The sequence below is a fragment of the Grammomys surdaster genome, unplaced genomic scaffold (genome assembly GCF_004785775.1).
Source record: "Grammomys surdaster isolate TR1022 unplaced genomic scaffold, NIH_TR_1.0 367, whole genome shotgun sequence".
NCBI lineage: Eukaryota > Metazoa > Chordata > Mammalia > Rodentia > Muridae > Grammomys > Grammomys surdaster.
Window position 1 is genome coordinate 3,703,076 of NW_021604786.1, and position 15,080 is coordinate 3,718,155.

General features: G+C 43.6%; 1 protein-coding gene across 1 annotated transcript in view; it reads right to left on the reverse strand.

Annotated features, from left to right (window-relative positions):
* Ank3 (ankyrin 3) overlaps positions 1–15,080 on the reverse strand; it is a 316,865-nt gene that overhangs the window by 156,611 nt on the left and 145,174 nt on the right. The window contains exon 8 of the mRNA XM_028780242.1: positions 13,979–14,077. Within this exon, the coding sequence (XP_028636075.1) occupies positions 13,979–14,077 (99 nt within the window). The remainder of the gene's footprint in view (positions 1–13,978; positions 14,078–15,080) is intronic.

Genomic DNA, 15,080 nt, shown 5'->3' on the forward strand with positions numbered 1-15,080 from the left:
TACACAAGTAGATAAACACACACATACACAAACACACGAACACATCAAGAAATAGAGAGAGAGAGAGACCAAGAGGTGACAAAGAGAAAGAGAATAGATTTTGTGTAAGTCACAGTCCATCAATTATCCTTGACAGAAACAAGATATTGTTAACCTATTGTAGATAACTGAAGAGTGAAGGCCCTGCAGAAGCCACAATATATGTGACAGCTTTGAGAAATGTTTATACAGTTTCACAGACGAGATGCGTGCGCGTGTGCGAGCACACACACACACACACATCACACACATGCCACACACCACATATACTTACTTCACCCACATCACACACACATACATACCACATACACACACCACAGACATACATACATACACACACCATACTATAACACACACATCTTACACACCATACACACACATACGTATACACCACATCATATATACCCTACATATATACATACACATATACATACACATATACACATACACCCTATATATACACACATATTTATCACACATCTCACACACCATACATACCCCTGCATCACACACACACACACACACACACACACACACATATATATAACAGACAAACATACACATACACATACATATATATATATCACAGACAGACAGACAGACACAAACACACACACACTGCCATTCAGTGACTGCCATCAGTGGATGAAAATGTCAGATTGCAGAGACTCTAATGTGTGTAGAAAATTACAAGCTAATGCCCTGCAGATAGAGAAGCACTTCAGTTCTTCACCCTGGGAAGTTATCCTCACACTGCCAAGTGTACACATCAGATCACCAAATGCGGCTGTCTTAGCCCAACACGTGACACACCACATGACCGTGTGTGGCCACCTCAGAAAAATCAAATACTGACTAAATAGTTTTAGGCATACTGTTCCCAACTCGTGGGCATTTCTTTTCCCCTGAGTCTACTTTAAAAATAAGTTTTTATTCTGAAAGAAAAACAATTGAACATATTTTAGGCTTCAGGAAGCCAGGTTTTTTGCTTCATGGTCAAGTGTGATTTATCTCTATGCAGATCTTTCCAATCCCTGTGTATATTTTTTTTTCTGAAGATACCACAGGCAATTTTCTCCTCACAATCATTCCTACATGGAAAATATTTTTCACTAAAAAAGCGAAGACTCTAGGGCAGGCCAGAGAGATGACACAGCATGTAAAGATACTTGGAACGTAAACATGGAGATCTGAGTTCCGTCCCTGGAACCCGTGCAAAGAGATAACTGACTCCACAAAATTGTCCTCTGATATGTTTGCTGCAACATGAACATGCACGTGCATAGCATATGTACACAAATAACAATTAATCAGAACAACTAAACTCTTATGGTTTAAAAAGATGGGATTACTCTCCCAAGGACGTACAGGCTGAATTCAGGACGAGACCAGAAGGGACGTGGCCACAGCTCAGGCACTGGGCCCAGCAGTGTTAGACCCTAGGTTTACCCCCACACTGCAAGGATATTTGCCAGGGTAGGTTAGGGACATTAATAATGACTAGACAAGGCAACTGAGAGGCAGGGAAGACCAATCCCGAAGTTCAGATTTTTCAACAGTCACCTTTCTGCGACAGCCTAACGGTTATACATCTGTCTACTGCAAATAGGTAGGCCCTGCAGACTTAAGATAGGAAGATTTTTCTCATCCGTGGGAGAGTAGGGCTCCAGCACTCTTGCAGCCTCTGCTCTCTCAAATCACCTTGCTTCAGTGATGCAGTCAGCTGTTTGCCAAGGTCAGATTCATCAGTCCCCCTAAACTGCAAAGAGCAGCCAACAGGAGCGTCCTCGAAATGCTTTTTAATGCTGGCTTCATCCCATCAGCTGAAAAGGTGATCTGGCAATCTTCAAATGATTCTGCTTTCAAGGACAGTCCCAGCAGGAGAGGGGCCCCACAAGGAAGCTGAGCATCCTGTCCTGAAGGCCAGCTGTACAGGTGGGGCTGGCTGAGCTTCTAGGGACGTTTGTAGGTCAACAGAAACCAGCAGTGTGAAAACAGCTCCTTAGTGAGCAGCCCGGTTTTTTACAATCAAGGACACTGAGTTTGGCCAGTGACTCTGTAAGACTTAAGGTGGGTACACTCAACAAGCCACACTTGATTCAGTCAAAAAGAGTATGGAAAATTAGCAGACATTCACTAGACTTTATATCTTTTGGATAAAAAAAAAAAGAAGAAGAGGAGAGGAGGAAAAGGAAAAGAAAACGGCGTGCACTTTGAAGTTTTTTGTCTTTATTGCTTTTTGGTTTTGTTTGTTTTTGTTTTTTGAGACAGGGTTTCCCTGTGTAGCCCTGGGCTGTCCTGGAATTCACTGTGTAGACCAGGCCTGCCTCTGCCTCCCAAGTGCTGGGATTAAAGGCGTGGGCCACCACTGCCGGGCTAGCTTTATTGTTGAATAGCAACTTAGTTTCCCTAGCACTGTCTCCCAGCACAGAGCTCTGTTTAGGAAGGATTCCAGTAACTGCCATTCACTTTTCTGTGAACTCTAAGTTCTTCAGGGTGGCCCCGGGGAGGAAACTTGGTGGATAAGAGTGCTGGCGAGCAGGCATGAAGATCTCAGTTGGAATCCCCAGCACCTGTGTAAGAAACTGGTCACAGTCATGCATACCCTCTGCCTCAACATTGCTGGTGCTGGTGAAAGAGTGTTGGAATGTGGGGGTCGGGCAGGAAGAGGCTGGGGCTTTACCAGTTGCTATCAGCCGAGTCAAAAATCAGCAAGCTCCAAGTTCAGGGGGTAGGCCCCTATCTCAAGGCAACATGGCAGAGAATAATAGACTTGATAAGGCTCTCCAAAAATTATTCTCCACACTGTCCGCTGCACAGAAGCACACCACCGCACATATCAACAGCTACATGCACAAAATTAAAACAAGTCTTCAGGATGGCATTTCAAACCTTTTAACATCTGTCTCGGCTTCATCCCTGGCCGAAAGATGATCCAAATCCTTGTTATCTTAATGGCTATAGTGTTTCTCTCTCTCTCACTTTTTTTTTTTTTTTAAATTTCCTTGAGACAGCATCTCATGTAGACCAGGCTAGCCCAAACTCACTAGGTTGCCCCAGGATAACCCTGAACTCTAAATTCTTCTGCCTCTTTCTCCTGAGTGCTGGGTTTCTACATGTGTATCACCATGGCCCAGTTTACCCAGTGCTGGTGACTGAACCCAGCTTCCCGCTACATGATCAGAACCAATCCACTACAGCAGTGCGTCTCAATCTTCTTAAGGCTGCAACCCTTTGATACAGTTCCTCATGTGGTGGTCGCCCCCAACAAATGAAATTATTTCCATTGCCACTTCATAGCTGTAATTCTGCTACTGTTATGAATCATAATGTATATATCTGAAATGCAGGTCATCTGATCTCTTGTCAAAGGGTCGTTTGACTCCCAAGGAAACTGTGACCCATAGGTTGAGAAGCGCTGCATTATAGTGTGTCTTAGAAGGCTCTCCAAAAACCCCACTAACCTTCCTACTTCTGACATTTCTGTCTTCTTTTCTGCACCTCCTTTGGGGAACATCTAATTCGAACTTGCCCCTACAGTTGACGCCTATCAGTGTCCCAACTTTGGGGTTTCTGTTCTTTCATCTCTCCTCCCTCTGGAAGGGATCCTTGCAAGGTTAGCTCAGAGAGACTCCTCAAGCCTTGATCTGCTACAGTCTTTCAATCCCACCCACCACCATTTCAGCACCGGAATCTACCTTCAGAAAAGGATTCTGTCTGCCATGCTGCTTTGGCCACCTTAACTTTCCTGGTTGTCCTCAGAGTTGAGCTGGGCTCTCTGTTCCCTTGGGTTTGTATAGTAAGGCTCTGTAGTACAGAAATCTGCCTGACTTATCAATTTTTTTTTTAAATGAAGACTTATTTTTTTTATGTTTGTGAATACACTGTCACTGTCTTCAGACACACCAGAAGAGGGCATCGGATCCCATTACAGATGGTTGTGAGCCATCATGTGGGTGCTGGGGATTGAACTCAGAACCTCTGGAAGACCAGTCAGTGCTCTTAACTGCTGAGCCATCTCTCCAGCCCACTGACTTATAAAAAACTTTTAAAAGATGTATCTTTACTGTTACATGCGTATCCACACATGGACATGTATGCAGGTACCACAGAGGCTAGAAGACAATGTCAGATCCCCTGTATTTCTAGTTCCAGGTGCTTATGGGTACTGGAAATCAAACACGGATCCTCTGGAAGAGCAGCAAGTGCTCTTAACCACCGAGCCATCTTTCCAGGCATTCTTTAGTAAGTACCATGAATATTTTTTTTCTTCAGCATTTGTCTAGCCTCTCCTAATCCCAAAAGTAAGATAAATGATGAAGGGTTACCTGAATCTAACAAGGTATGATGGGATACTCTGCCTGTGCCAGGGAGACCGAAGCAGGGGCATGGGGAGCATGGGGATAACCTAAACTACAAAGGCAGTTTGAGGCTATCCTAGACTACATACTAAGGCCTTACCTCAGAAAACCAAACCAAATCATAACAAGAAAACAACAAAACAAAACAAAACAAAACAATCTCCTCCCAATTACTAAGTTAATGAACAGAGTGAATGAATGACTTTTCAAGGGTGTTCGCTTGTTAGTTTGTTTTTGAGTCGTGTATTGGATAGTTCAATCTGGCTTCTAACCTAGTACAAGGGCTGGCAGACGACCTTGTATTTTGTAATCCTCCTGTCTCCCCCCTTTCAGTACTGAGATTATCAGGTCACCCTGTCCTTTTTATGTGATGCTTCGGATCTAACTCAGGGCTTCATAAATGCCAGGCAAACGTTCTACCAACTGAGCCGTATCCCCAGACCTCAAACTAATCTTTACACAAGTGTTTTCTAGTTCGATGACTATGATTTAAAAAATGTTTATGTTTTGCATTCATCTGTCTGTGTGTGCATGTTCGTGTCAGGGCATGCGTGTGGAGGTCAGAGGACAATTTCAGGAGCTGGGTTTCTCCTTCTTCCGTGTGGGTCCTGGGGACCAAGTACAGGTTGCCACACTTGGCAACAAGCTCCTCTACCTCCTGAGCCGTCTCACAGGTCCTGTTTTCCCTTTTGTTTTGGATTCATTTTATTTATTGCTGAAACACTATTGAACTATCTCATCCTTTAAAAACCAAAAATAAAACAAAACAAAACAAAAATTCCCCCCCCCGCAAAAACCAAAAATAACCTTAAACCCCAACTCCCTTTAAATTCTCACGGGAGGAAGCAGTTTGTCTCTGAGGATTAGATTGGAGGGCATGACTCAGTCTGTTAACTCTCAGGATTTGTTCTAATAAGATTTTCCTTTCTTGTAAATCAGGATACTGCAAGCATATAAAAGACATTTTATGGAGAGTGTGCTTGCCAACAAAACACTTGCGTATTCCCCTCTTTCAAATTACACAAATGTTGGTGGGTTTTCTGTTTGTTTGTTTGGCACAAGAATTCGTTTTTGGTTACAGACCCCTGCAAACTTGCAATGTATGTAAAGTGTCAATTACAAGAAGTCCTAGACCAAAAAAAAAAAAAAAAGGCTGTTCTCCAACTTCATGCAACATTAATTCCTATCTGACAGATTCTTGGCAAAGGCAATTTTGGGGGAGGCGAGGGAGCCCACTTCCATACCACACATATAAAACAGACTAGACAGGATCGAGTGGGATGCTGAGTTGCCATGACAACATTATGGGTGAGAAATGGAATTGCAAGAGGATAGCAATTTTCTTCCCAATCCCCTAGATTTTTTTAAAGTGCTAAGGTAATGAATGGGTTTCCCTTGGGCAGACTTTTGAATTGCCCATACGGGCTGGTCCCGGGCTTGAATTTTATTTCGGTGACGGTAATCTTATAAGTGAGGTGGGAACTGCATGCTGCTGGCTGAACAGAATGCTCTCTCCTGTTAGGCAAAGAGCCAAAGGGTATGCACACGGAGGCCAAAAAGACCTTCCTTCAGTCTGACCTTAGTGCAGAGTACAGAGAAGGACCTGGACCAGAAAGCTGGGGACAGTAGGGTGTCACACTAGAGAATGTTATCCAGAATGGACCCTGTCCATCTGGATGTTGCTCAAAGCCAAGACTAGAGGGACACTCACTCATGGCTGGGAGAGGAATTTCCAGAAGTAACGTGTTTATTTTGGTTTGTGTCCGCTAGGCTCATATCTTTCTTTCCTAAGCAACCCCCACCCCCAACTCTAGAGATGGAGAAGGAAGTAAAGCCAGGAGAACTCTGAGGCATACTTGCGAATGTAAAATCTAGCATTATATCGAAATGGCTGAGAACAGAAAACTCACACAGAATGGTGCACCCAAGAAGAGTTGGTACAAAAGTCAAGACACACCAACGAACAGTGATTAGAGTGTAACAGAAAAGCTCATTCTTTACGTTGGCATTTCCATCTGCTCAAAACTTGACTGACCCTTGCTTTAAATCTTAGGCCGTTGTAGAGTTAACCCAAGAGAAAACTGAGAGCCATTTTTAATGTCCTCTGTCACAGGAGCTTGATACTTGGGGTCTTATTTTATTTGGACAACTGATCCATGGGAGAGGTCTTAGGGGTTCTATTTATAGACCAGAACACTGCTCTGGGGGGAGGGGAGGTTGATGTAACTATCCAAGGTCTCGCAGGCAGCCAAGGGTCACAATGAGAGTTCATGTGTAGACTTGTCTCAGAAACGCTGGGTTTCATTGACTAGGTCCAATATTAATCAATACACGCATCCAGTACTCTCATCCAAATAAGACTTCGTTTCTGCCATTGTACATGGACAGAGAATCTCTTCCTTCTCTCTCTGACTGTGGTACTGTTCATTCAGTTAAAATGAAAATGGGAGCTGGTAAGATGATTCAGCATGTAAAGGTGCAACTTCCCCCCGGACCCCCCCCCCCCCACACACACACTGTAGCCCATGTACATACATGCACACACATACAAACATAAAAGAGAACATAAAAAAAGTTCAAGGAGAGGCATGTGAAACCCTTTGGCCTTTCTCTACTTATAAGCTACAGCGGTTGGAGAGAATACAGCCCTCTATTATGTGGTGTGTCTATCCTGGTTTAGTGGTCTCTGTGTCTCTTGTCTTGCTTCAGGTTGAGTGTTATCTAGAATGCTATGCTATAAGAATGCTCATCCATCCATCCATCCATCCATCAATCCATCCTTCCCCCCATCCATCCATCATCTACCTGTCAGCCACCCGCATATTCTCTCTCTCTCTCTCTCTCTCTCTCTTTCTCTCTTTCTCTCATTCTCTCATTCTCTCTCTCATTCTCTCTCTCTCATATTCTCTCTCTCTCTCTCTCTCTCTCTCTCTCCCTCTCTCTTCAGTTTTCTCATTTGACATTTTAGCTAAGTCTTTTTATGGCGGTGACTGCCTGAAGACTATAATATATACTCTATGTGATCATAATCAAAGTATCATTGTGTTATACAGCAATATCTGTCTTATGAATGGTATGTGTTGAAGTCATATTATACTTAACTTTATGAATAACATGAGAATTCTGTAATGTAATTCCATTCACTCTACTTGGTGTGATTTGGGGGATTATAAATATGACACGATTTTCTTGTATTATAAATCTCCCAGCAAACGGATTTGTTAAGTGTGAACGTTAAACGTGATTATACATTTTCTGAAATTAGACACTTGGTATGCCCAAATCCTTCTCAAGAGAATGTTATTGTATTTAAAAACTCACATGAAGGCTCAGAATGAAATCCAACAGTGAGTTATTTATTTGCCGTGACTCAGTTTTAGGAAAGGGGCACAGTCGGGATGTTCACAGTGGATCACTGTGTAGTACTTTGGCATCTCCTGGTTTGAGTTATTTCAGACAAGTTGGATATCAGTGTTACCAAAGCATACGAAGGGGAAACAGGAGATTAAGTAGGGTGCCTGCACCTGTGACTGAACGGCAACTAACGAAAGCAGTAGAGAACCAGGCATGTAGTATTTATGGTGTGACATTGCACTCCATTCTGAGCAAGGGAAACTGTTTTACCAGTGTGTCATCAAAATGTCAGGACAAAGAAAAAGAGTCTCCCGTCTTTTTCTAAGGCCGTGGAATGTATTCATTCCGTCACAGCGGAAGCCAGTAGTATTTCTTTTCTTTACATCTCTGAACTTAAGGAAATACTCTCTAAGTTCAATACTTGTGAAGAATCGTTTGTATTTTATGTGGATGAGTGCTTTGCCTGCGTGCACATATAAGCACATATATGCAACATGTGTGGGCTGGTGCCCACATTGACTAGAAGAAGGTGTTGAATCCCTTGGAACTAGAGTTGCGGGTGGTGGTGAGCTGCCATGTTGGTGCTGGGAACTGAACCAGGGTCCTCAGGAAGACAGTATGCATTCTGAGCCACTGAGCTGCCTCTCCCACTCCTACCACTATTTGGGGTTTTTGTTGCTGATGCTTGTTTTTTGATATGGAGGTGTGTGTCTCATGTAGTCCAGTCTGACTTTGAACTCTTGATCTTCCTGCCTCTCCTTCCTAAGGGCTAAGATTAGAGGCATGCATCACCACATTGGGCTAAGTTCCCAATAGTTGTGACAGAAAATGAAAGCCATCAGTCCATTTTGCATGACATGAAGAAATAATTTTCAACTAGTTTTGGTTCATGGATAAACCTGGAACCTTTTGTGTTGCCCAATGTTTTTTGTCAACAATTTGAACTCTGATGAAGCTATATTTTAAACTCTCCTCTCTTGAGAGTGGCCTTTCTATGACTTTGTTTTTTGGCAAGAATTTGTTTTTAACAAGGAGAGTCACACTCCCAAGACTGTAAAAGCAAGCAGAAGTTTGGTTTTCCTTTTCTTAGTTTTAAACTGAGAAATACAACCAATTACATTTCAGGGCTGTGGTGTGTGTGTGTGTGGGGGGAGTGTAGGGTAAATATATAAGCTATGACTGTGTTGTCTGGAAAACATCTCAGGGTAGTAGACTGAAGAAATTATGAAGACACCCCCCCACATCTATCTGTTTATAAATTTCTTCTCATTCTTACATGAGACTTGAATGCCTCTGAGGTTGGGGAGAAGAATTACATCACAGAAGGACCAGTATCTAGTCAAGCCCATTAAGTAAGGTCTTTTAACAAATGTAACATCAGGGAGTCCCTCTTGTTTCCATATGTCCAGTGAATGAATACTTTTGGATTACGTAGTACATGTGAAGCCCTATGGTTACTGAGATAGATGTGTGCATCTCTGTGCTGAGGTGTGGCTCTGTGTGCAATGTTGAGTAATGGGGTATGTGAGGACGGGGCACTAGGTCAGGTCAGGCTTAGAGGCTTGGTACCAGCATCCCAGGAGTTAGCACTGCTTGCTTTCAGAGCCCCCAGTTCGTCTTACCAGGAAATGCAAGCCTGCGGCCTTATTAGTAAACAGTGAGAAGTTAGTCAGAGAGGGAACTCGGCATTTAGAATTGTTCTAGAATACGGACTATATTGAGTCTCTGACTGGGCTGGGGACTGACGCAAAAGAAATAAAAATGGTAAGAGACCATCTGCCATAGGGAGTCTTCCCTCAACAAGTACCAAACACTCATGCTAGCTTGGAAGCCAGCGAGAGTTCAGTGCAGAGAACAGCAGGTGGTCCTCGGCAGAGCATCGTTGGCTATAAAGAAACCTAGCCATAAAGATCTTGTTGGAAAATAGCAGCTTCCATAAAGCCCTTGAATCAAGAGTTGCATCTAGACCAGGTCCAAAGTGTTTCTGTGGTGAGTGCGCACACCCCACCCACTCCCACTGTCCTCCCTGGTGAGTGCTCACACCCCACCCACTCCCCTGTCATCCTGGTGAATGCTCACACCCCACCCACTCCCACCATCATCACACAAGCACCTACAGGCCATGTTACTGTGTTGGCAAGAGCTAGAATGAGCCAGTCAATATCAGTTCAGCATGATGGTCCTGAGGATTTGGGGAATGCGTCCTTGCAATGGAAGAAACAGAGACTCAGAGACTCTGGAACATTAGATCTTTCTAAAACTCCAGGAAGAGTTATATGTAAGCATTTTAAAACTTCTAGTACATCTCTCCTTTTTTATTCCCATGGTGCTGGGGGTTGGATCTAGAGACTTCTATATGCTAGGCAAGAGTTCTACCATTGAGTTATGTCTAAGCCCTAATTATTCTTTGTGTGTGTGTGCGTGCGTGTGTGTGTGTGTGTGTGTGTGTGTGTGTGTGTGACTCTTCATTTTATATATTGAGGCAGGGTTTCTCAGTTGAACCCAGAGGTCACCAATCCACTAAATCCAGGGAGGTAGCCTGCTCTAAGGTTCCCTGCCTGTGCCTTCCTGTTCTGGGATCACAGGTGAGCTGCTGTGTCCATCTGGAGTTTATGTGGCTACTGGGGATCTGAACTCTGGTCCTCAAGCAATACACACTCGACCTACTGAGTCAATGTCCCCAGCCCTAATTATTAAAGTTATAATATCCATGTCTCTTCTTACTGAGAAATGTATAAAGGTGACGAGAAAGTCTGGCTGTACTGGGAAGGAAAGGAGGGTCAGGGAGGGTCATGGTTGAAAATCATTCATGCAGAGGGTGCCAGGTAGCTCACAAGTTTGAGGGATATACTTCACTCTCTTCTACTTATTTAGGCAGAAATTTGGTCTGCACAGAATTAGAAATGCCCTCCGATCCACTCCATAGCAGATAGTGAGAAAGCAAGACAGATTTTCCTCTTCTAATTCCTCTGGGCCAACGGTTCTCAAAACTGTGGGTTGAGACCCCTTTGGGGGGCAGGTCACATATCAACTATCCTTCATAGCCGGTGTTTATATTACAGTTGACAACAGCAGCAAAATTGTCGTTATGAAGTTGCAATGAAATGATTTTATGGTTGGGGGTCAGCACAGCACGAGGAACTGGATTAAACCTGCTATTGATCCAGTAGCGCTTCATTCATATCCGCATTTCTTCCCGACAGGACTGAAGGCATAGATGTCTAGATAACGCTGAACAGGTAGTAGTGAGGGGACCCTTCCCCCCCTTTATTGACAGTAAGCCAGAAGTCCAGAGGCACAGGAATAAAGCTGCCTAACATGTTATCACCATCTCAATTAGCTGCTGATGTTCATCTGGACTCCAATGTTTGTCTCCCTGTCTTGTGGTCGCATGCAAACCCTGTTGAGGTTTCAGTGTGCAATGTCTCCTATGGCCCTATGGCCTCATGTGTTAAAATGATTGGCCCCCAGAAAGTACTGCTGTCTGGGAAGCTTGTAGAATCTTTAGGAGCCTTTATTTAAGGATTTGGGTCACTGGAAGAGGCCTTGAAGCTTGACCTTACTGTACCACTTCCAGTATGGTGCCACTTCCGGTACGGTGCCACTTCCGGTACGATACCACTTCCGGTCTACATTCAGCTTCCTGTGCCTTTAAGATCTGAGGAGGTGTGGAGTCTCAGTTGCATATACCTCCTCCTACCATGTAGCTGCCCACAGCCATGCTTTCCTCGCCATGATGGATAGTCTCCCCTCCAACTTAAATGAACTCTTCCTCCCTCTCCCTGTAGCTATGTTTTTTTCAGGCATTTGGTCACAGAAATGAGAAATGTTATTGGCTGCCTATCTGAACTTCCTATGGCAGTGGCTCTCAGCCTTCCTAACACTGAGGCCCTTTAAGACAGTTCCTCATGTTGAGGTGATCCCCAACCAAAAAGTTATTTCATTGCTACTCTGTAACTTTAATTTTGCTACGGTTATGAATCATAATGTAAATATCTGCTATGCAGATGGTTTTGCAGGATCCCTGTAAAGGAGATTGCGACCCACAAAGGGGTCGCGACCCACAGATTGAGAACCACTGTCCTATGCGTTTGTATATGATGCAAGATGAGAAATAGTTTGCTCTTTTTGTGAGTAAAGACTACCAACAGAGAGAAATAAGGTCATCTTCAATCAACTAAAGTCCCAGAGGATGGCCAGCACCCCTGGCTGCTCTTCTGATTGGCTCCTATACCTGTCATTCTTCCGTGACAGAGATTCCTAGTATTCACAAATGATCCTTAGTCACTTCCTTGTGACTAAGTTGCAAGACCAGTCAATGCCCCACTATTGTCCCTGACAACTCCTTTCCAGAGCTGATGCTTAGCAGAGCTAAGACCAGGCCTAGCTTTCCTGACATACTGACATTTTCTATTGAGATGTAGAAAAGCCAACTCAATAAGACCCAACTCAATTGCTCTGTAGAGAGATGGGTCCTTCAGGAGACAACTTTTACCATTCCTCATTTCTCTCTCTAGTAAGGTTGATTCTCGTAGGGTATGGCTGTGCTTTCCAGGTTCAGCCGTCAACCAGTCAGTCCACTAAACACCCAGGCTGGGCTGGATTAGGGACAGAGTAGAGAAAGTAAGCCAGCCCATGGTCTCATGGTTTTAGGGCAAGCATTGTCTTCTTCACCTTTTCTCTGAGCGGAGCAGACATTCAGTGGTCACTTATTGGGTGAGTGAATAAATGTCATCAATAGTAAATAAGACAGTAAATCAAAGCATGACTGGAATATAGTTGGTCTGCCAGGCTAGTTTTAGGAACATGGAGATAAGGACTCTTGGAAGTGGGACCTGGTGACAAGGCAGGGACTCCACCTATGAGGCTTCAGTCAACAGACAAGACTGTTTTGATTAGATTGCCTCTGGCTCAGATCTTCTAAAAACACATGAAACTAAAGAAAGGAAAGTCTTTGTATATTTTTCTTTGTTTTGGTTTAGACTTATTTATTTCTTTTATGTATACGTGTACACTGCGTTCAGACACACCAGAAGAGGGCATTGGATCCCATTACAGATGGTTGTGAGCCACCATGTGGTTGCTGGGAATTGAACTCAGGACCTCCAGAAGAGCAGTCAGTGCTCTTAACCACTGGGCCACCTCTTCAGCCCCTGTATGTTTCTCTTAACTAAGACTTTTACTTTATTTGGTCAACCTCAGGTTCTTATATTTTTTTCATACAATATATTCTGATCATGGTTTTCCCTCCCTCAACTCTTCCCAGATCTTCCCCACCTACCTGACTCCATGCATTCTTTTTCACTGTTTTCAGAAAACAGGCAAACAAAAAAAAGCAAGCAAACCAAAATAATAAGAAAGAAAGGAAGAAAGAAAGAAAGAAAGAAAGAAAGAAAGAAAGAAAGAAAGAAGAAAGGAAGGAAGGAAGCAAAGAGAAAGCACAAGAAATAGGCAAACACAAACCCTATAAAAACACAAATTTGGAGACCACAATATGCAAGCAAAAGACCAGGAAGACCAAAAAAATCCAGAGAAAGTGATGAGATAAAACGTCTACGAAATACCACTGAGCTCATTTTGCATTGGCCATCAACTGCTGGACATGGGGTCTACCCTTTTTCCCTGTGGTTAATAATGCTCAGCGGGACTCCATTGGAGAAAACTCATTTTTCCTTTTTAAGCAGATGTCAGTTGGAGATAATTTATTCTTGGTGAGGCCTGGGAGCTCCTGTCCACCTTCCCCTCTCAGCACTGGGACCCGATTTGCCCTGAACCTGTATAGGCCTTGTGCATGCTGTCATAGTCTCTGTGTGTTCACACATGTGTTGGTTCTGCTGAGTTGGGAAGATGTTGTTTTTTGGATGTCATTTTAATATGAACTGAGGCTCTGTGATGTACTCATCCTGACTGGGATTTCAGGCTGACACAGTTGACAAACACCTTGGTTACTGGCAGGGTATTTTGCTCTTTTAATTTTAGATGACAAAATTCTAAAGGTTGACTTGCCTAAGTCAAGGGCTAAGCTGATGGGTGCACACACGGTATGTTATACTCCATAAACAGCCATTTAGACACGTACCGATAGTATATGAAAGGGAAATCATTTCCCAAGAGAACAACAAATCAGAGAGAAATAAAGTAGCATTACCTCACAGTACAGGCGCCATGTGAGGGTTTCTACCTCTGGGAGAGTCACACAGGCCCGAGCTGGGCAGGACACTTACCCTGGTTTTGGCATCGATCTTCGCACCCCGGTCCAGCAATAACTTCACCATGTTTGCGTTTCCTCGCTTCGAGGCAACATGTAAAGGAGTGATGTCATTCTGCAGGGGAAGCACAAGGAGTCACAGGCTTGACACACATAGCTTAAGCAAGGACATGGTTTCCTAAGCCTCTCCGACACTGGCCTTGTTCCGTTTCCCCTTTCCCCTTTGTAAGGTATAGATATTACATGTTCTAACTTCTCTCTAACGGCATCCCCTCCCCCAAACCAGACTCAAGAATTCAAAGAGATGCAGTCTATTAGATGAGACCCAATTTTTATTTTATTGCTGGTGGTGACTGACTACCCAAACCTTGTTTATTTATTCATTCATGTATTTATTTATTTATTGTTCTATTATATTCCATTTGTTTTCATTGAGACAGGGATTGCTATATGGTACTGGCTAGTCTCAAACTCATGAAGATCTGCCTGCCTTAGCTTTCTCGGTGCTGGGATTAAGGACATGCAGCACCACACACCTGATGGTCCAATCTTAGTCTTTTTTTTTTTTTTGAGAAAGATTTATTTTATGCATATGAGTGCTCTGTTTGCATTGCCAGAAGAAGGCATCAGATCCCATTACAGATGGTTGTGAGCCACCACGTGGTTCCTGGGAATTGAACTTAGGACCTCTGGAAGAGCAGCCAGTGCTCTTAACCGCTGAACCATCTCTTGATGGCTTGCATTCTTAAGTCAATGCGTTGTTTTGGTGGTGTTGTCATTTTTTGTTTGTTTGTTTGTTTGTATTGCTGAGCATGTAATGGTCAATGGAACGCTTACTGAAGACTGAGCTGAAGGAGCGTCCTGGGACTCAGAGCTTTCCCAGACTCAGCAAGACTCTTGGGTTGTAAATGAGAGACCATATTCATTGAGGTAGAGATCCAGACCCTTGCTTTGGCCTTTCGTGCTGGTGCCTACATGTGTCTAAAAGCCTCATTAGCAATTCCATTGCCCCTGCATTGACTGTTGCTTCTAGGCTATTGTGGAAGCATAAATATACACTGAAAACAATCCCCAATGTTGGCTTCTTATTCCTGGGTGCTGTGGTATGAATTTATGTC